The 25,488-nt window shown below is 38.0% G+C and overlaps 1 protein-coding gene across 1 annotated transcript in view; it reads left to right on the top strand.

The window, feature by feature from the left end:
- The window catches only part of cntnap2a (contactin associated protein 2a), a 401,654-nt gene that overhangs the window by 290,793 nt on the left and 85,373 nt on the right, over window positions 1–25,488 (top strand). The window contains exons 14-15 of the mRNA XM_084103264.1: window positions 13,142–13,298; window positions 17,576–17,703. Coding sequence (XP_083959390.1) covers window positions 13,142–13,298; window positions 17,576–17,703 — 285 coding nt within the window. The remainder of the gene's footprint in view (window positions 1–13,141; window positions 13,299–17,575; window positions 17,704–25,488) is intronic.

Below are 25,488 nucleotides of genomic sequence, written 5' to 3'. Positions count from 1 at the left end.
TCTTGTATGAATCTGCTTTTGAACAGTTCTGTTGAATTAATTAACATTCAGTACGTTTACATGCACCCTCATTATGCAATTATAATGGGATTTTGGCAATATTGCCTCAACTCATGTGCCACAACTCTCTGCACAGTCTCTGCTCCGTATCTTCATCCAGACGCCGCAGAGAACGTGGCGGAAGTGTAGGCAAACCAGGCATTGCGATCTTTATCACAGCACCGAAAAATATCCAGTACGTCCATTAAAATGTATTTTTAATTTAATGCAAGATTTAAACAATGGGCAGTAACATGCATACTGGATGCCTGATCTGAGTACAGAATAATCCAAATAATGAAAATTGCATGTAAACTGGGGTAAAGAGTTCTGCTCGTGTCATGTAAACATCTTACTGTGATTAAGGCCATACTCTGATTATTAGAAATAATCGCATTATTGGTGCACACGTAAACGTAGTCATTGACTCGCTCATAAAGACAGTCAGTTGTTTCATTCCTTAACGAACCTGTGTTTTTGAATGATTCTTTTGAATAAATGAATGATTCACTCATTCCACCAACTGTTACAATGTAACCTGTAGAAAATCACTTAAAGTCCCCCTGCAGCCAATCATTTTATCCCTTAAAACTTACATTTGACCACCAAAATATCATATTTTTTCCTTGAAAATTTTTTTTTAATGTTACTTTACACTCTTGTCTGATTTAGTATTGATACTTTGCACGTGACGTCAGTTGTACTGGCTGGCGGGCAAGAACGTCATTCTCTAGCAACGAAAACCAGTAAACTAATCAAGGATCTTGCCAGGACGTTGCCAGTTTTAATATACAAGTTGGTGTTTTGAGGTGTACACGACATGTCAGATAGTTGTTGTGCGATTGGATGCTCTAACCGCGTTTGTTGCCCGCCAGATATCACGTGACTGCAAAGTATCAATAGGCGGTTCTATGAATATGCAAATTAGCCCCGCCTCCACTCACTCACACCAGTTCAGAGATTCACTCATTGACGATCACACGTTGATGTGATTGGTTACAAGGTAGTTTGTGACGTCAGAAAAAACAGCGATTTCAAACCGCATTTTTGAGACTGTCTTTGGTTCACTGCAATTTTAAGGAGAAACTACTCAGCAATGGTGTTGACTTATGAATTTGCACCTGGTTTGTCTTAAAGCATATTAAAAACACCACATAGACTTATAAATAACATTAAAACCATGATTTTCACCACAGGGGGACTTTAAAACTCCCCACCACTAATGCACAGACTGGCATTCTTTCTGGTACAAACACAGACAAGCGGAGGGAAACAAAAAGTAAAATTTCCCAGTGCTGTTGGACGCATATCAGTCCAACCAATCAAATTTGGTTTGGAACAACATGAGGGTGAGTAAATGATGACAGAATTTTCATTTTAAGTGAGTGAAAGCTTTACTACCAAAAGATTCATTCAATCTAGGGCCTCATGAACATGAAATCTGTCCAGCTATTTCTCTCTCTTCATGCTATCCGGTCATTAGCATTCAACACAGCAGAGCTGATTGAGATGACCTGCAATAACAATCCGTCCAATCGGTGATTTTGGTCCACTTAGCGTCAAGAGAGGCAGCCTGTCCAAAGAATGATGATTCTGTCATGACATACTCACACATGGCTGCAAAGTATAATGAAGCCTGAGAGAACATTTGTTGTGTCCTTTTCAGGTGAAAAAGGCAATTACCAAGGCACAATTAATTTAAATTTTATAAATGTTCATTGTTTTCATTTACGACAACATTCCAGCTAAACGTTTTGTTTTGCCAGCCAACTGAAGGGACAATGTAATTATTCAGATATGCATGAGGGCTCGACTATTGAGCTGCAACAGAACTGGATCACTGGACTTGGAATACTTATAAGGGCTTATAAATTGGTGTAGCATACCTGTCTCAGGGCCAGTAAAACTGCAAGATGAATTTCTACTGGGATTCATTAAGGGAAAAATGACTCTGAGAAATATATGAGAATGGAAGAAGTTATTCGAAGAGAAAATAAAACAATGGGATGGGCTTCCAAGAGAAAATGCCAGAGCTTTTTTAAACTTTTGCTTGCACAAACACCAAATTGTGCAACGAAAACCATACACTTATTTAAATGTGGCATTTTAGAAATTAATATCTTATTTTCATCTGTTATTATTTTTGGTGACATTTGATCTCCTGTGATCATGCTCCTCTTCAGAGCTGTGTAATTCAGTCATATTATGCTTTGCACCTGTGATGGCAATTTCCTAGCAGTGGAGAGTCAGATTGAGAGTTATTCCCTTGGCTAAAGGGTGTAAAGCACTAATGGAATTCTAAAACTCTTCAATGCAGTGCTGGAGGTTTTTATATCAGCTCGATCGTTGCTTGCAAAGAAGCTTTCACCTTAAATTCTCTGAATCTTCAATAATTCAGAGAGAAATGTTCAAATTTAAATGTTATCCATCAGCAACTGTATTCTCATTTACCAATAATATTAGGCATTTCTGTGATGGATGTCATGTCTTTGGTGGGCTGGGGGGCACAGCACTACAACATTAGCTAAGTCCATTGATATGTATGTGGGTGTTTATTCAAATCTGGCACTTGTTCTAGAGGTCGGTTTGTGTTGAAATATCTATCTTTTTTATGTATAGATTTTATTGTTTTACTCTTGTCCCAAATGTTTAATCTCAAAACATAAAAAATATGAATTATTAAAACGGAAAGTGGAATAATTATAAACAATTTCAATAATTATTGTGTGAAAATGTCTTACAATACTGATTGGGGGGTGGGGAATCAAGCTGCACAGCCATTTGTCAGCATTGATAATAATTCACAATATTACTGTATCTTTCATCAAATGAATGCAGCCTTGGTGAGCTTCTTTCAAAATCATACAGACTGCAGACTTACTGTAGTTTGTCTATTTTTAATATATTGTAACTCTGTTATATGGTAGCATAATTGTATTGTGCGTCATTTCCAATTAAAGGGTTAGTTCATCCAAAAAATTTAATTCTGTCATAATTTACTCAAAATGTCTCCTTTTGTGTTCAACAGAAGAAACTCATACAGTTTTGGAACAACATGAGGGCTAGTAAGTGATGAGAGAATTTTCCTCTTTGGGTGAACTAACCCTTTTAGTTAGTATTTTTTTTAGTATGCATAAAATGTTAGTTAATAAAGTAGCCATAGCAAGACAAATGAGAGGTGTGTAATGTTTAAATATGTTCCAAATGTTATTTCCAACACAAAATTCTGTTAGACACAAAACATCATTTGTGATGTACCAGACATTTTTGGTGGAGATTGTCATGAGTTAAAGCAAAAAAAAATCTGAAATCCATGATAGTATGATGAGCATCATATCATCACCTGTCTAAACTTTGGCAGATTTACACAGCACATGATTGTTGAGAGCTCACCCCTCTCTACTCTCTCTTTTTTCTGCTTGTGCACTTGACACCTTCTGGCCTGTTATTTCTTGCCTGCCATATGAGCCTAGAGGATTTTTTTTAATGACTACTGGATATTGGTGGGATAATGTCTGTTATTTGGAGGGAAACAAGGAGGCTAATGATGCCATATCTTCAGCATTACCTGTCTCTGGATGTCCAATTAACTCCTTTAGAGTGAGAAGTGAGGGGGTTTCGGCCAGTGCAAACTGCTAGAGTATAAATCAGTCTCTGGTCTCGTTTTAAACCCGGACGGAGTCAAATAGAAACGGCGTCAGATTGCCAGGTGGATCAATAGAGATATTGTTAAGGGAGTTTTGTCTGACAGAACAGCATCTCACTTCTGTGATAAAAGTGAGAAGGGAAAGAAACACCTCAGGGCAGGCTGGGAACAAGTAGTGGATGTAACTGAGGAATATCTGGCAGAATGTGCTTTGCAATTTCAAAGTCTTACAAATGTATGATATAAATGCATATAAATGCAAATCACATGGTAACTGATACTGTAATGACTTTCTGAATGGATGGTTATTGTTATTCTTACCTAAAGGGATAGTTCACCCAAAAATTAAAACCCACCCTCATGTTCTAAACTTGTATTACTTTCTTTTTTTCTGTGAAAATGAATAATTTAGAAGAAAATATTTTTGTTTTTTTTTCCATACAATGAAAGTCATTGGAGTACAAAACCCTTTTCACAGACTGTAATGATGCATTGTCATCATTATTAACATTGTAAATTTTGTAAAAAAAAAAAAAGATTTTCAATTAAAAAAAAATTCAATTGTACATTTATAATGCTATACTTTGTGTTTTATTGCTGTGGTATTAAAGTACAGACAATTAGTTAACACTGCTGCTTGAGTGTTTCTAATACAACAGCTGAGGGAGTGACGGAAAATCTGACATCCTTCTCTTCTCTGATCAAGTAATTCATCTCTTGATATTTTTTGTAAAGTCATATAAATACTATCATGGATTATTTATTTTACTAATGAGGCAATTGGTAATGCAAAAAAAGATAATTTTTTGCAGTAGTTTCAGTTCAACACTATAGAGGTTTACCCAACTATGACAACTTGCGCTTCTGAAAACCACAGAAAAGTGAAAAGGTTCCTTTGACTTTGTCAAAAAATGAAAGAAATTCATACAGGTTTGGAACGGCAAAAGGGTGAGTAAATAATGACAGAATTTTCATTTTCATCATTACACCATCCCTGTAATGATGATGTTTACTTAGTTTACCTAATCACTTTGTCATTTTACTGCTTTTTTTCACCTTTTACTATTAGAAGCAGAACATGAATCTATACATTGAAGAGTTAGGAACTGAATCAAGATTAAAAGTGGGGACAGATCTGAACCTGTGTTTCCCACCGGAGCAACACACTAGGCCACAGCTCTCTCCCTCTTGAAGATGGTTTTTGTTGGCATCACCCTGTTATGATGTTATGATGATGTTTTGTGCACATTTAGTCACCAGAGACCAAAAAACAGAGCAAGCGTTTCAGTCTGTGCTCTACTAATTCCTCTATATTCCATTGAAAAGCATCCATCAGCATGTGTCTCCCAGTACCTACCGTAACAGATAAGTTCGATAAGGCCCATTTATCAAGCCGTTCTCTATTTAAGGAAAGAGAGAGTGTCGATCAATACCAGGCTCCCACTGGGGTTCATTCTACACAGTGGGTTGGACTGTCAGAGAATCATTATGCAACAGTTATCTCCCCAACATGAGAAAAGACCTGTCCGTGCCCTCCAGAGAAAAGCCATACTGATGATGAGATGAATTTTCGTTCAGTGCCAGGTTTCAATGTGGGGGCTGCCATTTCTTTCGTTTTTTTTCCAGGAGGAAAGCAATGCTCTCCCAATTTAGGTCGGTCTGATGAGCCCTTCTTCCTGGCTATCGTGTCAGACTTTCCCCCGGGATGGCTGAAATGGCAGAAAGGCGTTTCGCAATGGACAGCGTGAACAGCCGCTCTGGCTCTGAAGAGTTGGCTCTCGCCACTGTGATCCTCTTGACAGGAAAATGAAGCTGTCATTCATGGTCCTGATGTGTAGAGCCAAGATCCTGGCATTTACATGTGGCGGCAAGTCTTTCCTTCTTACATGAAAGTGGAAGAAAGACGTCACTCTCTTTTACATCACTTAGATAAAATGGGATGAGGCACAAGGGGAAACTTAAAGGAGACAAGACTGATAAAGATGGAGGGACGTGTCTTTTGAAGTGACAGACAGCTGCAAATTCGAAAGAAATGGCGTAATGTGGGTCCCAGGCAAGAAGACCTAGATACGATGGAAATTAGATTTGTGTCTCACCGATCGATTTTCCTGGGAGGGATTGAAAAATTTGTGCCAGGATTCTGTTGTTTGAGGGGGAAGAGAGAGAGAGAGAGAGATGTTGGAAATGTTGGTGCTGAAGTAGAATTTGAAGTTTCATTTATAAAATGGCTCTCAGAGTGCATCAAGCTCATCGGGGAGCCATACACATGCAAATACAGTACGAGTCTAGCAAACAAGACCAATTGTTTTAGTGTTTTCCCTAAACAACAGCTGTTGTTGGTAAGTTTCTTTCTCCTTGGTTTCATTTGTCTCAAAACTGAATTAACCTCCAGCATATTGTTATAGAGGAAGTGATATTGGATATTCACACTGGGGTTTTATCATTTTAATATATTTTTAAGTGAATATCAAACCTAGACTTTACACTAGAGGCCCGCAATCCCGCGGGGCTACCGCAGAATCGAATATCAAACCTAGACTTTACACTAGAGGCCTGCAATCCCACGGCGCTACCGCAGATTCGAATATCAAACCTAGACTTTACACTAGAGGCCCGCAATCCCGCGGGGCTACCGCAGAATCGATAATCAAACCTAGACTTTACACTAGAGGCCCGCAATCCTGCGGGGCTACCGCAGAATCGAATATCAAACCTAGACTTTACACTAGAGGCCCGCAATCCCGCGGGGCTACCGCAGAATCGAATATCAAACCTAGACTTTACACTAGAGGCCCGCAATCCCGCGGGGCTACCGCAGAATCGAATATCAAACTTAGACTTTACACTAGAGGCCTGCAATCCCGCGGAGCTACCGCAGAATCGAATATCAAACCTAGACTTTACACTAGAGGCCTGCAATCCCGCGGGGCTACCGCAGAATCGAATATCAAACGTAGACTTTACACTAGAGGCCTGCAATCCCGCGGCGCTACTGCAGAATCGATAATCAAACCTAGACTTTACACTAGAGGCCTGCAATCCCGCGGGGCTACCGCAGAATCGAATATCAAACTTAGACTTTACACTAGAGGCCTGCAATCCCGTGGCGCTACTGCAGAATCGAATATCAAACCTAGACTTTACACTAGAGGCCTGCAATCCCGTGGCGCTACCGCAGAATCGAATATCAAACCTAGACTTTACACTAGAGGCCTGCAATCCCGCGGGGCTACCGCAGAATCGAATATCAAACCTAGACTTTACACTAGAGGCCTGCAATCCCGTGGCGCTACCGCAGAATCGAATATCAAACCTAGACTTTACACTAGAGGCCTGCAATCCCGCGGGGCTACCGCAGAATCGAATATCAAACCTAGACTTTACACTAGAGGCCTGCAATCCCGCGGGGCTACCGCAGAATCGAAAATCAAACCTAGACTTTACACTAGAGGCCTGCAATCCCGCGGGGCTACCGCAGAATCGAATATCAAACCTAGACTTTACACTAGAGGCCTGCAATCCCGTGGCGCTACCGCAGAATCGAAAATCAAACCTAGACTTTACACTAGAGGCCTGCAATCCCGCGGGGCTACCGCAAAATCGAATATCAAACCTAGACTTTACACTAGAGGCCTGCAATCCCGCGGGGCTACCGCAGAATCAATGCAACAGAGTAAAATGTAATTACTCTCACATGATCCTTCAGAAATCATCTTAATATGCTGATTCGGTGCTCATGAGGCATTTCCTATTATTGTTGTTGAAAACAGCTGCCTAATATTTTTCTGGAAACCATGATTTTTCTTTTGCAGAATTCTTTGATGAATAGAATGTTTACAGTAATTATTTGCAAGATAATTTTTTTGTAACATTATACCTGTTTTTATATTAAGTACATGTAGTTAGTTAATATTACTCAGTACTTAAATGTCTAATTAATTACACTTAATTGTCTAATGTAACAGGGACACATTAAAATAAAGTGTAACCTTAAATGGCCATAATTATTCACAAAATTTCTGTTTTTACTGTATTTTTTATCAAATAAATGCTGCCTTGGTGAGGATAAGAGACTTCTTTCAAAAACATTTAAAAAAAAACTTACAGATATATAATTTTCTTAAAATGTATGTTTAATTGGACTGAAACCTTTATGGTTACTGAGCTGCAGCCTTTGTGACAAATAGTCCCGTTCTACTCTATGCACATATGCAGAATGGATTCCGGTATGTGCCAATCTTGTTTACACCTGTTTAACGATCACTGGGTTTGGGTTACAAATGGATGATCAACTCGGTTTCAGAACTCAGCAGGAGTACAAAAAGAGCTCCATTTCCCTGTTAAATTAGTCTGGCCCGGCGGCTGTGTTTCCAGCCAAGAGTGAATGGAGTGATTGATTGAGGCTGGTGTGAGCTGAGGTGAGGGAAAACAGGAAGCAGTCCATGCAGATAACATTGGTGGAGCAAACTCTTGGCCCTAGAGTTTAATGAGGCGTAGACTTCATACTGCGAATCACCACAGACCCCCAGAAGGCCAGGTGAGGCATGCACACATGTGTCTTTTGGCCATGTTTCTTGTGCACCTGCATCCATCCCAGTATTCCTGGATCAACGGCGTTCACAAGTACCAGCTGTACGGCATGTGTCAGAGACCACTCACCATCTGTCAGAATGTCTGTCCATCACCACAGTGATCATTTTTTGCTGTTGTTTGTTAATTTTCTTCTGCTTGGCATCTCTTCAGTCACTCAGGGTGGTTGGCTTCCTGCCTGCAACTGCCATGTGTGGGTCTCTCCTGTATCTGTCAGCCCTGTCGGCGGAGTCTGAAATGTGCAGGTCTTTATTCAGGCTCCTTAGTGGAATAGCTGGAGTCATTGCTACTAATTAAGTGTGGTGGAGATGAAATTCCTGAAGCTGATGGACTGTCTGGTCGAGCTGTTACTCCATTTTATTGTTAGCTAATTTCAGGATTGTTTCCTTCTGTGGAGACCTAGAGTACATCAATGTCATAATTTTATGTCAAACTGAATTTAACAAACACATTCTCTCTTTTGATGGAGGGCTGGAGATGTAGTCACACATCAAGCATTTGCATGGAGCTCTAACACATAGTACATTTTACACGTATTTCCCCTGGAGCCGCCTTGCGGAATAGAGCTTGTTTTAAGTAATTCAACTCTTGCATATATAACGACAGCAGCCAGCAGTGTGTCATCTGAAATAGTGTTTTTCAACTCTAAATGATTGTGAAGCTCCAATGATCCAGTGAATTCAATGATTTTCTAACCCTAACAGTTCCAGCATCCATCTGTGATTCATCTCTACTGGTTAATGAAGTAAATTAGCAAATTATTGTTTTGCCATGAAAGACAGTGTGTGTGTATGCATACTTGTTTGTGCTGTAGTCACAAGCTTGTGTGTATGTTTGCCTCCAGTGCACTTGCCAGCTCTATACTGTGTTTGGATTGTCTCTGCTTCCTTCTCGGCATGCAGATGTGGGCTTTTGCACGCACATTAGCCCATGAGAATGGCAGTCCAGCAGCCCCTAGAGCACTGTGTGTGCTCCCAAAGAGCCAAGTGTTAATCCTTTTGAGCGTGTTGTGTCTTTACACACAGAGGGAATTAGTACTCGTATCTGTGGGTAGACCGTGAAGTACTCTTGAAATCTCAAGCACTGTAATTACCATTGTCTGCATGTTATAAGCAGCCATCAAACAGCTGTTCAGTCCTGTGGTAGATTCTGTAGCTGTGGTAGTGTTCAAACAGTAGAGCATGGCACTAGCTACTGTAAAAAAAAACCTTCTGTAATTCTGGAGTTTTTAAATTCGCTTTGGATAAATGCATCTTTTGATTGAATAAATGTATGTAATGTAAATGTAGTAGATTTGGAACAAGGATAGATGCATTTTTAGTGTATGCATGGTTTCTGTAAATGGCAGCTTTTTATTCTGTGCTGGTTGTGCTGGATCTAAAAACGTTCAAAGTATTGCTTCTATTATTATTTATTTATAAAGAGTATATTTATAAGAATCATCCATGGACAACAAAGATTTCTTGGAGTTAATTTACATGTGTTATATATTGTACAGTAACTGGCTATTTTATTTCACATTATTAAGTGTGCTTGCTGAAAGCAGCACACTTATTGTTCTTCTTAAGTTTTCTTATTATTATTATTAAGTGTGCTTGCTGAAAGCAGCACACTTATTGTTCTTCTTAAGTTTTCTTCTTATTATTATTATTATTATTATTCCCGGGAGAAAAATTTTGGCCAGCTCCTGCGCCTAGGCCCTTTGAGACAGAGACACCGTTCCAACTTTAAAACGTACGGTCAGTACCGGTGTAAGTTGCTCACAAAGATGACATCACGAGTCCATGTCGTTTGTCCGCCATAGTGGATTGAACAGAAAGCGAAACTAAAGTTTCACAGGTCACAAATTTTGTCCGAACTTCACGAAACTAGACGTCCATGATCCTTGGACCAAGCCTCACAAAAGTTACTAGAAGGATTTTTGATTTTCAAATCTTTTGCGTTGAAAAATTTTTTTTTCACATCTTTTGCGTTCCCATGCAAAACTTTTGCATTCCCTCGCAAAGATATTTGCGTTCCCACGCAAAACTTTTGCGTTCCCTCGCAAAGATATTTGCGTTCCCACGCAAAACCTGTTTTGAGCTCGGACAGACACTTCCTGTTTAATGTCCCGCTGGCAGTGTTTCAGAGCTCCGTACGTTAATGGAGCTTCTCATAATGTTTGAACTTGGACTCAAATATAAAGATGCGGTCAGTGCTTAACTCAAGGAATTCAGTAAAGCTGGCAATATTCACATAGGCTATTCGAACTTCCCTATTCTTGAGCTAAACGTTGTTAAAGCACAAACGACACCTATTTACAATCACAGTAACCTAGACAACGAGCTACAACCCAATTATCATCAAAACAAGCTTTTATAATATAGGCTAAATGGATCTCTATGAGCAGGTGGCTGAGAGACTAGTTCAAAGGGACCGTCTGCAGTGCAATATAACCCAAAAACGACTACAGCATCAACTCATAGTCAAAAATAGTCATTGACTTCAATGTTACAAACTGTAGTGCCACCCAATTCAGTTTACATATCAATGGTGACCCACTGGTCATACTACACTGCTTTTGCACATTCTGAAAAATATTCAATAACTTCACTGTAACACACCAAATTTAGTTCACACATCACCGCTCTAATGTTGGTTATAGGCCTACAACACTTAGTTTGGGAAGTAATTGCACATAAAAAATAAGTAGGCCTATTCTTTACACAAATAATATTGGTACTGTACGCAGCTTTTGCATTATATTTGCTTACTGAATTTGATGGCATCACTGTATAACAGTGTGAAGTTATTTATAATATATTTTCTAAAAAGGGTGAAGTTATTGATTTTATTTCATAATAAATAATTATAAAAACTATGCATTTTTTTAAATCAAACTATGTAGTATAACCAGCAGGAGAGCAGTGATGTGTGAACTGAATTTGGTGACAGTACAGTGTGATCACAGTGAAGCTATTGAATATGTTCAATAATATAAAATGTGCAGAAGGTTTTGGGGATTTGCACTTTACAGACGGCCCCTTATTTGGACTTGTCTCTCATTCGTCTGGTTTGAGACAAATTAATATTATAAAGCTCGTTTTGATGATAATTGGGTTGTAGCTCGTTGTCTAGGTTACTGTGATTGTAAATAGGTGTCGTTTGTGCTTTAACAACGTTTAGCTCAAGAATAGGGACGTTCGAATAGCCTATGTGAATATTGCCCGCTTCACTGAACTCCTTGAGTTAAGCACTGACGGCATTTCTTTATATTTGAGTCCAAGTTCAAACACTATGAAACGCTCCATTAACGTACGGAGCTCTGAAACACTGCCAGCGGGACATTAAACAGGAAGTGTCTGTCCGAGCTCAAAACAGGTTTTGCGTGGGAACGCAAATATCTTTGCGAGGGAACGCAAAACTTTGCGTGGGAACGCAAATATCTTTGCGAGGGAACGCAAAAGTTTTGCGTGGGAACGCAAAGTTTCTCGGGGGAACGCAAAAGTTTTGCGAGGGAACGCAAAAGATTTGGAAAAAAAAATTCTCCCAACCTAAAATTTTTTCCACCACCACGTCCCTTTAGGGGCTCCGTAAAAAGCTAACCTTGCGGGAATGGTTTAAATTATGCACAATCCCCACATTCCCGCACCAAAATTCAAGCCCTGAAATGGCAGCTGGATGTGTAACTCTAGCATATGCGGCATATGTCAAATAAAGTTAGGCAAGGCCAAACAGCGTTATCCATGTTGTTGCGATTGCATCGCTAGAATAAGCTAATAGTGAAACTGATAGCGTTTTTCATTTAATTACAATATGAGGACTGACGGTAGGCTATAAAAATCAGCGTTTCTGTGTAGGTGATGACAACCATCTTGACAGCAGCAATCAAAGCATCGCTAATTACGGTAGACCTTAATTTGAGATAGTAAATTTGTTCCTAATCAAAGGGAACACTCAACCACAGAACAGCTGGGTGAGTTTTGTATTGGCTTATTGGATACAGTAAATGAAGACTGTCAACTTCTTTTCAATACTATTTCATCACCCAAAACACTCCCACTCTCTGCTGTATATTCATAACCAATTATTTCAAAACCAACAACCAAGCCACATAAACAATGCCATTGGCACTAGTCTACATTGCAGACATGTCTCTTAATGCACATAACTTTTCACCTTTTTGCACAATCTTGAAAAAAGTACTATTGTTGAAATGATCAGATCAAGCAAACTTCAACGCACCCTTATCCACTACCTGCTAACATTAGTGCACTGCACCCGAGCAAGCACACTTTGCAGTTCCCCCGGAAATGCATTTTTCTAGTTATTATTATTTTTTTAAGTGTGAGAAGTTCCTTTAAGAAGACTAAAATAATTTTATGGCACAGTTTATCTGACATGTCGATTAGTAAAAAAAAAAAAAAAGGCTGTCAAATGTGTAACTGGATGGATGGATGAATTGATGGATGGATGGAACCAAGATGGTTTGTGACTGGCCTGCCGTAGAAGTCATGTGATGGTCTTCTCTTTAACATAATATTTCACCTAATATTTCATAGTTGATTTGTTGAAATGAATAAATTATTAAATTAAATGGTTCACTATGGATGGATGGATGGATGGATGGATGGATCGATGTTATGGGTGGATGTACCAGATGGATGGATGGATCTTATGGGTGGGTGGGTGGCTGGGTTGATTGGATGGATCTTATGGATGAATCTGATGGAATGGATGGAAGAATATATAGATGAATTGATGGATGGATGGAACCAATATGGTTTGTCACTGGCCTGTCTGTAGAAGTCCTGTAATGGTCTTCTCATCAACATAATATTTCATAGTTGATTTGTTAAACTTTCCATTTCCTTTATGTATTTGCAGATGGAACGCCTTACACATGGTGGGTCGGCCGCGGTAACGAGAAGCACTTTTACTGGGGCGGCTCTGCTCCTGGCATTCAGAAATGTGCATGTGGCATTGAGCGCAACTGCACCGACTCCAGATACTACTGCAACTGTGATGCCGACCAGAAACAGTGGTAAGTCGCCACATTATTTGAGTTGCAATATGCTGTTTCCATGGCGATCGCCAAATCCGGCAGCTAATTATGAGCTTTAGTTTAAGCTGCTATTTGCAAGTTACTGACCTTCTTAGCTCACCTATCAAACTTATGAGAGGCAAGCAAGTCATGTTCCCATCTGCCTTATTGTCTCTTTGTATTCATTAAATAGTGGCGTCTGCTGGATGACATGGTTTTCTCGAGTCTCGACCTCAGCGCTTGTGCAAATGGCAAACATATTGCGTTGATAAAGAAGTTTGAGTAGAGCTGAACCCTGATATTTCCATCAACAAAAGCTCTGGCTGGTGTGTTTGGTGGCTTTATTACAAAAGAGAGCTGTGGGCGATATTGCCGAGGAGGGGAACAAGTTCATTCGTCAGGCACCCTCATAGAATTGTCTTTAATGCATGTGGTTATGTATTGGTTTGAGACACATTCATTTACATCCTTTCTAATGGGTCTTTTTATGTAAGCTGTTAATGTCAGTCAGCTGTTAAAGAACAGAGAGAGAAACAACCCACCTTAACACAATAAACTCTTAGATTTGCAAAGTGAATAAGAGAGAAAGGCAGTTAGTATTACCATTTCCATAGCGCTTAGATGTGGGCACAGTTGTTGTTTTTTTTGAGCCAATCACTTGAGCAGTAGTGTAACTAAACACTGTGGATCTGCAAGAAAATTGCATCATGACAAAACTGATTGACTGATTCACCACAAGAGACTAAAGTTTGGGACTTAGAGAGAGTGTTGTTATTGTTAACTATAACTTTTTACTATTAAAAACAAATGTTTTTCAGTTATTTGAGCAAAGCTGAAATAAAATAATGAGAAACTCAAATAACTCTAAGTACTCTAACTCTAAGCAGAAGTACTAAAATTACTAAAACAAAAACTGAAATAAATAAAAAAAATAGATTAAAGCTATATGGAAATGTTAAATAAGTCATACAATTATTAAAACTTAAAATGAAAACTGAAAATATAAAAATAAAATAAAAGCTAAAATATTAATAAATAATACAAGTCTATTGTTTTTAAGAGCGCTGCCAAACAAAATTGGGCATTGGTGAAACATTTATAAGGGTTAAACGAATTCAGGTTTTTTTCAAGTCAGTCACAGTAAAGATTCCATTTATATGAATGCATTAATGAGAGAGCGATTGCGTGTGAATTAATTTGACCTGGCAGCGTCTCTTTAATAATAGTGCATCTGTTGGTTTTAGCTACTAAAAATATATGCTAGGACTATTCTGTTTCTAAGCTATTTTATTGATAAACCACAGAACAGATTTGACAATACATTTCTGTGCTTCTGAATGTTTCTGTATGCGCACAATCTGATGATGCGCAAGCTTCTGTATGTGTGTGTGGTTCAATGCAGCAGTGTATTCGTTTAGAACGACGATTAACTGACGTGTACAATAAGCTGTTTAAAATGTGCATTCACCCGATCAATTTTGAGCATCTATGGTATAATCAAACATATTTTGTGGAGTGCTCTCAGAGTATGCATTTATTTGTCACTTTGAAGTGGACTTCAAGATTTCTTGTTCCTGTTGCGCCCTCTATAGGCCATGATCATCGACTAGTCGACGTCAAGCTTAAAGCGTCATGGCAAAGCATTAAAGTCGACTAGTCTGTTCAACCACTACTATACTATAAAGAAATATTAGCAATATATATGTAAAATTTTATATAATCAGAACACATGTTTTTGCCCAATCTGTGTGTACAGTGGTTACCACCATGGGTTAACTAGATCATGCTAACCAGACAATCCATTGTCCCTTAGTGCTTATATGCAGTACTGAATCATTCATGGCAAAAATAGTTCAGTGTAATAAAAAAATGATTGTTTTCACCAATATTTGTTTGTGCTCTAACCTAGACATTGATGCATATTAGAGTACTGCACCATTATTTTAGCAACATGTTAACATAATGTTCTAAGTGTGTGTTCACACTTGGCAGGTTTGTTTAGATTAAAACGAACTCTGGTGCGATTGCTCTGTAAGTATGGTTCATTTGAAGTGTGAACACTGCCATCCAAACCTTGGTGCGAACCAAACAACCAAATGAACTTTGTTGCGGTTCACATGAAATATGAATGCAACATGGACCAAAGACATCTAAATGAACCAAAAACCAGACATGATGTCATGAAATGCAACCCTAAAATTGACCAAAAAAGGCCTAAAAATCTCAAACATACCTGTTTTTTCCTATCATAGGAGCTACGTTCCCAATTACAGTTTGATACAGGCATTGAAACAGCTGTCTCCTTGTAGCAGATCTTCATTTTGTGCAATGGAGGAATTCCTTACACTGCTTTTTACTCCTTTACACATTTTATAAGCTCTTTGCGAGTTCTTAAACACCAATCATATGTACGCACATAAAATTAGCGCATTTAGCCCAGCATGAAACATCGCTTTGGATGTTCGGTAATTCCGTTGCAAAAGATGTCATAAAAGCTTTTTGTATTTTGTATCTTTAGGTTTTGTATAATCGCTCACTTATTAGGGTCCGTGACAGTTAGGTTGCAGCTTTAGGGGACATTTACACAGAATCTTTTTTGGTAACACTTAATTTTGATGGTCCCTTTTGAACATTCTGTTGACTATAAGTAACTTGGCAACTACATGTCAACTAACTCTCAGTAGTAGACTGTCTGCTTAATATCTGTTAACTCTTTATTGTGATGGTCCTCCAACAGACATTATACTCACTAGAAGTAATTTTACATGTACATCTCAACTTATTCTATCCTTAACCCTACCAATACTCTACTAACACTCTAATAAGAGTTAGTAGACATGTAGGTGCAATGTTACTTATAGTCAACAGAATGTGTTAAATGGGCCATCAAAATAAAGTGAAACTCATGTTTTTGCATTTCACTGCGCTGCATTTCCAATTCCAATGTTTTGGGACGTGTTTGACTGCTGCACCCGCGTCTCGCATTTTGCGTCCTTTACAGCATCTCATGCATGACACCATGGTCCAAAAAATGTGGTGCTCAAATTAAAATAAACTTTTTACAAAATGTGTCTGTAGATCGCATTAAGGGTTTTCTGTTAGAACGGTGTCTGTGTCGTGTAAGCGGCCCCTAAGTTAATAACTAATGATCGTTGCGACGGAAGTGAATCAATCAAAACTAACTTTAGCTGGACAATAACTTTATTCTAGAGCTGCTTTAATTTCCTATTATCACTGTAAAGCTGCTTTGAAACTATCTATATTGTTAAAAGCGCTATATAAATGAAGGTGACTTGACTTGACATTATTCCACAGCTCTACATCTCGCATTTTTAAATGCAAATAAACGCATTCTCTGCGATAGGCAGCTTACTTGGTCTTGGAACAGCTAGAGACTGTCAACCATTGGCGCTCCACAGGAAGTGCATTGGATGGATTGGTGGAAAGTAATAACCAAACAGACTTTACGTGCCCCTGGGCAACTGTGTGTTTGTGTTTGTCTAATGTACATTGTGTTTGTTTATGCTTTTATTGTCGTTTTTTAATACTATATTCTTAAGGTAAACAGCCTCAGTCAGTGAGTGGAGCCATACTAATATTTGTGTTTTCCTGATGGATATCTTTTTTGATACATTTTGTGAATGTTTACACAATTAGACTGATGGAGTTTGCCTCTTCTGTTGCTGGTTTAGCTGAACACACAGCAATATGTGTTAATGGCCCATGCACAGATGGACAGCGGGTTATTGCGATGCTCTCGCCACTTGTCATAAACCCCAAGCAAACTGAACCACCATTCGTAATAGATGCAAATTAGGACATTGGATTTCAAAGTGGCACATTTCATTCCCAACCACATTGTTGAATTTTTTTTCTCTACAGGTTTGCAATACATAATTGTTTTTAGATGACTTTTGCAGTTGCAGTTTTGCACTTTTGATGGATGGTGGCATTAAAATAATGCACACATAGTGCCCTGCCTCATCTACCTGTGAGGTTTATGTGTGTATGTGTTCACTAATGTTTATTAAATTTGCAAAATACGTGAAGTGAGTGTTTTCACTAATTAAACAAATTGTATTGCTGTAATTAAACAGCTAGTCATCAGTGTCAGAAGGCTGCTTTTGAGAGAGAAAACAGGCAGTTTCGCTTATTAAAACTTTAATGAGTTCATTAATAAGGTTTAGTACAATAAAATGTCAGTGTACTATTGTGAGCAGATTAGAAGATTTTTTTTTTTTTTTTCACATTTTATTAAGACTTACATTGTTTGGTAGGAGGGATGATTCCGGGCTTCTGGTGTATAAAGACCACTTACCAGTCAGCCAAGTGGCTGTTGGGGACACAAATCGACCCGGCTCGGAGGCCAAGCTGACTGTGGGACCTCTCCGTTGCCATGGAGACCGTAAGTCTATTTCTTTCTCCTTAAATAATATCCAGCTTCGTCTCTCAAGAATACAGCTCATGTGGATTAATACATGAATAGCTGAACATATATGACTAATTATGTAGTTTGAATGCTTGATTAAATTATGTAAACAGTTAAATGTTGTTTACATACTATTCTGTGCAAGCACTTTTTCTTTGCAATATGTGAAAGCGGGTTTCAAAGTCACGTGTGTGCTGGTAGTTGCTGTGTATGAAATTATGTCTATGAAACTTTGATTCCTTCACATGGTGTCCTTGCAATTAAAAATCTTCCGCACTTGACATATGTTGTAATAATCTGTATTGCCAAAGGATTTGTTTTAATGGCATCTTCTTTAAATAGGCGTGTAGCACTTTTCAAGGTCAGCCAATTGTCTGAAGCATTCTGAAAAAAGACACATGGCCATAGATGACTCCAGTGTAACAGTCCTGAAGCTGTGATCTCCAATCAAAGCTTTTCATTCAACATTACACCCCACAGAGACCCCCTGCCACTCAATTTTTTAAATTGGTGTCAACAGCCAGCTTGCCATATCTTCATAAAAATTCATCTTTTTTTTTCTCTCTGAGCAATTGTGAAGTACACTGAGACAGTGCTTTAAAAGCAGCTTCATTTTTTTTTACATTTATTTATTTATTTGTGAGTCAGATGCAATTATTAAAGATATTCTAAAATTATAAAATAGTTTCACCGGAGCGAAACAGAGAACCCAAGGGTAAAACACAGAGCCATCCCCCACCATCATCACCATGTGAAATGATGCATTTTTATGCCTCATTATTCCTGTTAATTGCATCTGGCTTATTACTTAGATCAGGTGCATTTGATTACACTCACCTGTTAGACAAGTACATCCACTGCTGTTTTTTACCCTTTTGTCTTCTTATTGTTTCCGCACAGCTGTGACGGTTATTCAGTTCTATGGACTTCAGGTTTTTTAAAGTCGACATTTATATGATGAAAGTCGAGTCAGCTAGTCACTGATGACGTCATTAATTAACAAATAAGCCTGAACCTCGAGCTGAGACTCTAATGCGGGTTGCCATGTGCAGAGCTATGGCATATTGACACAGCGCTGCCCATTTTTATCAGCTCTTTTGTCTTTGGGTCGTTAAATTTCTCACAGATTTCTGCTCGTTCTAAATCAGATACAGATAAAGCACAACAGTAAACATTTATATGAATGCATTAGTGAGAGAGCGATTGCGTGTGACTTAATTCTGCCTGGCAGCGTCTCTCTAATAATATTGAATCTGTGGGTTTTAGTTACTAATAAATATACACTAGAACTTCTCAGTTTCTAATATATTTTACTGATAAATCACAGAACAGTGTTGACAACACATTCCGACAATACATTAATACTGATTCTCTGTGCGCGCCATTTGTGCATGATGCGTCAATAGTTTAGAACTTACTTGTACAATAAGCTGATTAAAATGTGCATTCTCCCAATCAATGTTGAGCATCTAGATAGTATAATCAAACATCTTGTGGAGTGCTCTCAGAGTATGCATTTATTTGTCATTTTAACTGTTTGGACACGGAGCTTTAAAGCGGACTTCAAGATTTCTTATCCTGTTGCGCCCTCTATAGGCCATGATCATCGACTAGTCGACGTCAAGCTTAAAGCGTCATGACAGAGCATTAAAGTCGACTAGTCGGTGCAACACCTATTCAGTGCTCTTGCTCTTTAGGGTATGTAATATTAACTTTTCATCAGGTTCTTCCAACTACTGGACCTACACTTTGGGAACATATGGACATTTCTGCTATGCTGGTAGAGGTGAAATGGAATAATCATATTCAAAATTAAAGAAAAGAAGGCCAGAGAAATTTGAATTTTGTCCTCTGCATTTAACCCATTCAAGTTAGTGCACAGCACACACATTAGGAGTAGTGAGTAGTGAACACACACACACACACTGCAAACCGTGGACACACACACCCAGAGCAGTGAGCAGCAATTGGGGGTTCGGTGCCTCCCTCAGGGACACCTCAGTCATTTCCTTGTTGGTATTGAGAATCAAACGTGCAACCTTCGGGTTACCAGTCTGTCTTTCCAACCATTAGGCCACGACTGCCCAATGGTAATGCCCAAATTGTAACCTATGCGGGTTTCTCTTTGGGAGGCTGAGAGGCATGATGTGTGAGACCCATGTGATGCTTGCATGTTTCAAGCTCCATCCGGCTGCCTGTGTTTGATCCTGTCAGTAACGTGCTTGACACAATGATTCAGAGACGCAAGTGTCAGGTGTACTTGCAATACTCACTGATGGAGAGGATCTATCCTTGCATAAAAGTATTGATACCAAATATTTGAACTAGTAATTTTCTTTTTTATTGTGAAATAAATAAAGTTAAATAGGGAAAATTAACTGACAGGCAACTCTCATTCAAACAGAGAGTGCTGATATCGACAGAGAGAATATCACTATATTATAGACACTATATACAACACACTATATTAAAGGCACAGCAAAATGTGACATATTTTATAAAGGGTTTATGTGAAGATTGTTTTAAGTTCCCTTAGAGATTAGTAAGTAACTTAGTAAAAAATATGTCATTAAACAAAATATTCAAAATATATTGTCGTTGTTTCTTCATTAGTTTGGCGATTCGGTGTAAAAACATTTATTACAATATAAAAATATGTTAATGTTAGGTGCCATTAATCGCGATTACAGAAAAATTTGGGGGTTTTTTTTATCCATTGACAGTACATATATGTATGCATGTATGTTAATTCATACAAATGTGAAAATAACCTTTCCAGTTCAAAGCTGATAACATTTGCTACATATATCTTTATTTTAGTCTCATGCCCTGCACCTTTACAATGTAATATTTGTGTCTTAAGGTGGATATATAAGTAGTATAGTAGTGCAGGACAATTCATTACAGATCATTTAAGAAGCCATTAAAGTATGTGATCAGAGATTGTAAGCTCTCAATCTCAAATTTGTCAGCTGAGCCTCTGCAAACTGGAGTTATTGAGATCGCTTTTGTGCCCTTGATCAAAGCATTTATTTCCAAATGACACCAGGAGAATAATAAGGGTACTGCAAATAATCAGAGGAAATTCTCTGCTACATTCCCATGTTTCCTTATTTCAATTGCAGAATTATCTGTGCCAATCAGCAGCTGCAAACTGCATGGAGCTACTTATAAAACACTGCATCTCTGGTCTCGAAACATAATCAGTGCTCGCCAGGGGTCCTACAAATCATGACTAGTGCCCACCACACGGGGCTGAGACTGCTATTATTTATTCATTTCTTCATTTATTCAGGGCTGGGGTAGGAAGAGAGTAGACCAGCAGTGCATTAATGCAGCACGCCAGCTTCTCTATGGTAATGCTGCATATAAATGTTGCTCTTGGCCACCTGCATGTGCACAAGAAGAAAGTTATAGGCCTCTGGACAGTCTACACCCCACCCACGAGGCCCCTCTGGGCTTGCGATGTGTTGCATAGCGTAATGGTGGTTTCACTGCTCAAGTCTGCAAATGCCATCTAGCACGGGTCCAGCAATCCCCTAAAGACTTGTTTATTTTTACACTCATTATTTATTTACTGCGAAGTTTCAAAATTAGGTAATTGGATGCACAGACTGAATGCCAATGTGGTAAGGTGCCTTAATGTGAAAATAATGAGAAACGGTCCAGTCCCAGTTTCAGAAATCAAACTTATGATTATTTCAGATGATTTTTCACTGCAAATCTTTGCTTGCTAATGTACCTTACATGTATGTACCTCTGTATATGCCTATATGCTGTTTAATGCTTGAAGAGCCTGTTTGCGGTGTGTCCCACACATCAGCTCTAGTCAGGTTGTCAGTGCACGAGTCAGTGCACAAAAAAAAAAAAAAATGCAGAACGTTTTCTGTGATGGGTAGGTTTAGGGGTAGGTTTAGGATTAGGGGATAGAATATACAGTTTGTACAGTATAATAATCCTTATGTCTATGGAAAGTCCCCATAAAACATGAAAACACAAATGCAAATGTAGAAAAATGCACTTCAGTTGAAGCAGTTGGCATTTAAAGGCAAAGTGTGTCATTTCTGCACAGCTAGTGAAACCAAACAGATTTGTCCACAAACTGACATCATTGGACTGAGCTACAAGTCAGTATGTCGGACTGATCAAACAAAAAATATACTGTTCATCTGGAATGTGTTATATTATCTATATTTTTAAGTATGACTTAGAAAAAAGTGAAGAAGAGTTTCTCATTTACTCAAATCAATCAATCTCCATTGCCATTCCACGGCGTGGGACATACGCCATCATCTTCAGACAGGGTTGCATAATTAATACTCATTAATAATCGAGAGAAGGAATAAAGATAACAAACAAAATTATGATTTAATGATGCATCTTGCCTGGCTATGATGTGATGTGACTTCAGACCACTGGCTGCTTTGCAAATTAATTGAGACAGATAACCTGTCAGTAATAAAGGAATATGATATCCCCGCCTAATGAAGCAGTTGGTAGAAATAATAAATTAGTGTGCCATGCGCAATGTGATGGCAATTCCATGATATGTGAAAAATATTACATAGGTTTCATTATGATGCATTAGACATTTTACATCTGAGTAGTTTTCCTGTTTGATTGATAAGGCTTATGTTCAGAATAAAATTATGCGATTTGTGAATAACTACACCGCAATTGGTTTGTATCAGGACATTTCATGGCTAAGTGAGCAACATCATTCAAGATGTTCCATCTTCATTGCAAAAATGTTGTATTAGATGCAGTTTAAACCTAAATGTGGGGTCAGGCTGGAGGCCTATCCTTTGGTCACGCATCAACTGTGGCCAAATTGGATGAAATTTGCATGGCCACAGTTTAAAATTTGAGTTTAACACCATGCAACTGGTGTCATAGTCTATGAGAGGTTAAATGATTAAGTCATTCAATTTAAAGATGATCAAAATTAGGATTTGATGCTCTGAATAGCTTGAGTTTGACTTAATTTATCATTCCGAAAAGTCCTATAATATACTGGAAGTGTGTGGTTAAGAACCCTGACATTTTTCGGCATATTGTCCGGGTGCGGTTATAGAAAATGGCTTAATTATAGGATGGAAATACTTACTGCCATTCAGAAGAAGAAGAAAAAAATCATTTTAACTGTCATGTCTCCTCAATTCCCAAATTCCTCTGCCCAAAATACCATGAAATGAGCTAAAGTCACAAACTCTCACTTTGCTAGCTTCGTATTTAACCAGAGATGATGCAAACAGGAGATTGCTGCAGACAGGAGAAAAAATAGGATTCATCAGAAATAGTAGCACTGATTCCAACTAGATCGACCGGTAAGTTATCATTAGCGATGAGGATGTTCAGTGTTGCTTAGTTACTGAATCATTGGATCGTGGTGATGCTCTCTGAGCCGTATTTCATGCATTCATGATTGGTTTGCACCTGGAGACTAATGAGGGGCTAATTCGGGATGTCGTATGCACAAATTTTTAAAAAGTATCCTGAACCGATTGAATTAGATCAGTTAAAGTCGGGAAGTAGCATTTGTGGTATGATGTCACTTTTACAATGCTTGTGAAAATATCAGGACTATCAGATACGGAAAGTGAATTATAATAAAAGATCTCTTTGTCTCCAGCTGGAAAAAAAACCCTGCTGTTTGTGTCATTAACAGGAAGTACAGTACAGGTGCTGGTCATAAAATTTGAATATCATCAAAAAGTTGATTTATTTCAAGAATTCAACTTTACAGGTGAAACTAATATATTATATAGACTCATTACATGCAAAGTGAGATATTTCAAGCCTTTATTTGTTATAATTTTGATGATTATGGCTTACAGCTTATGAAACCCACAAAATCAAAATCCCAGAAAATTTGAATATTACATGAAATCACACAGTAATTACACAGTAATACCATTGAACCAGGTTTTGGTTCTTTTGGCAGTGTGGGCAGGTGCAAATCCTGCTGGAAAATGAAGGAAGCATGAAGTGCTCTGAAAATGTCCTGGTAGACGGCTGCGTTGACTCTGGATTTAATAAAGCACAGTGGACCAAAGTCCTCTTTTCTGATGAGAGCAAATTTTGCATCTCATTTGGAAACCAAGGTCCCAGAGTCTGGAGGAAGAATGGAGAGGCACACAATCCAAGATGCTTGAAGTCCAGTGTGAAGTTTCCACAGTCTGTGTTGGTTTGGGGAGCCATGTCATCGGCTGGTGTTGGTCCACTGTGCTGTCCACTCAACGCAGCCGTCTACCAGGACATTTTCAGAGCACTTCATGCTTCCTTCATTTTCCAGCAGGATTTGCACCTGCCCACACTGCCAAAAGAACCAAAACCTGGTTCAATGACCATGGTATTACTGTGTAATTACTGTGTGATTTCATGTAATATTCTAATTTTGATTTCATGGGATTTCATAAGCTGTAAGCCATAATCATCAAAATTATAACAAATAAAGGCTTTAAATATCTCACTTTGCATGTAATGAGTCTATATAATATATTAGTTTCACCTGTAAAGTTGAATTCTTGAAATAAATCAACTTTTTGATGATATTCTAATTTTATGACCAGCACCTGTATAGTTGTCTCATGTTTTACTCCAGTGAATATTTCTCAGGGTAGGTCAGGTAAAAAGTCAGGTTATGTATAGACTTGTACTTTTAAATATTAGGTAAAAGAAAGCACTGTTAATGCCCAGGAAAAACAAGTCACATTGATATAGTTAATTTCTCAAACTACATTACCGTTTAAATTGATTAAAAGTGACAGGAAAGACTTTTACATTGTTTCTATTTCAAATAAATGTTCTTTTGAACTTTCTATTCATCAAAGAATCCTAAAAAATGTATCATGGTATTGACAAAATTTTTAAGTAGCAGAACACTTTACAAAACTGATATAATAATAAGAAATGTTTTTTGGCCTATTATGATTACTGAAGGATCATGTGACACTAAAGACTGTAGTAATGATACTAAAAATACAGCTTTACCATCACAGAAATGTATATTAAAACAGAAAAGAGTAATTGTAAATTGTAATACTATTTCACAATATTACTGTTTTTACTGTATTTTTGATCAAAGAAATGCAGCCTTGGTGAGCATAAGAGACTTCTATCAAAACATTTAAAAAAAAATTACGGTAGTGTACATGGGTACGTTGTCATATTTGAAGCTTTAAACAGCATTTTACATGCTTTAACTAAATGTAAAGAGTAAAACTATTATAAAAAAAAAATAATAATAATTCATGAAAAATCTCACTTGTAAATGGTAACATATCAAATATCAAACAAATTGTTTAGCCAAACATAATTGCATTAATAAATTGTATTAAATTAGATATAAAAGACACAAATGTGACAACATGCCACAACCTGATATTTAAGAACCCCATCTTTTAGTTAAAATGTATCTTCACTAGTACCTATTAGATATTAAATATTGAGTTATTGAAATCTAGCGCTTATGACAACTGATCCTAGTCTCCTCTATGTATGTTACCATTAGACTAATCGTGACACAGATCAGCAGTCAGTTGCTTTTTAAATGAATGTGGTATGTATTTTCCTAAATCTTTTTTTCTTCTTCAATCATCCTATTTATTTTGCATTTAGAATGACAAAAGATTTTCATTATAGTGCACCAGAATATCCTGGTTTGTGATCTTCTTAAACGTCAGAAGGGGGAAAATAAGCTAAAATGAATTATTATAAATATACCCTGCTAGCTGAAATGTACTCATCTATGATGCATAG

The sequence above is a fragment of the Abramis brama genome (genome assembly GCF_963993115.1).
Source record: "Abramis brama genome assembly, chromosome: 24".
NCBI lineage: Eukaryota > Metazoa > Chordata > Actinopteri > Cypriniformes > Leuciscidae > Abramis > Abramis brama.
This window is presented reverse-complemented; position numbering and strand designations above follow the sequence as displayed.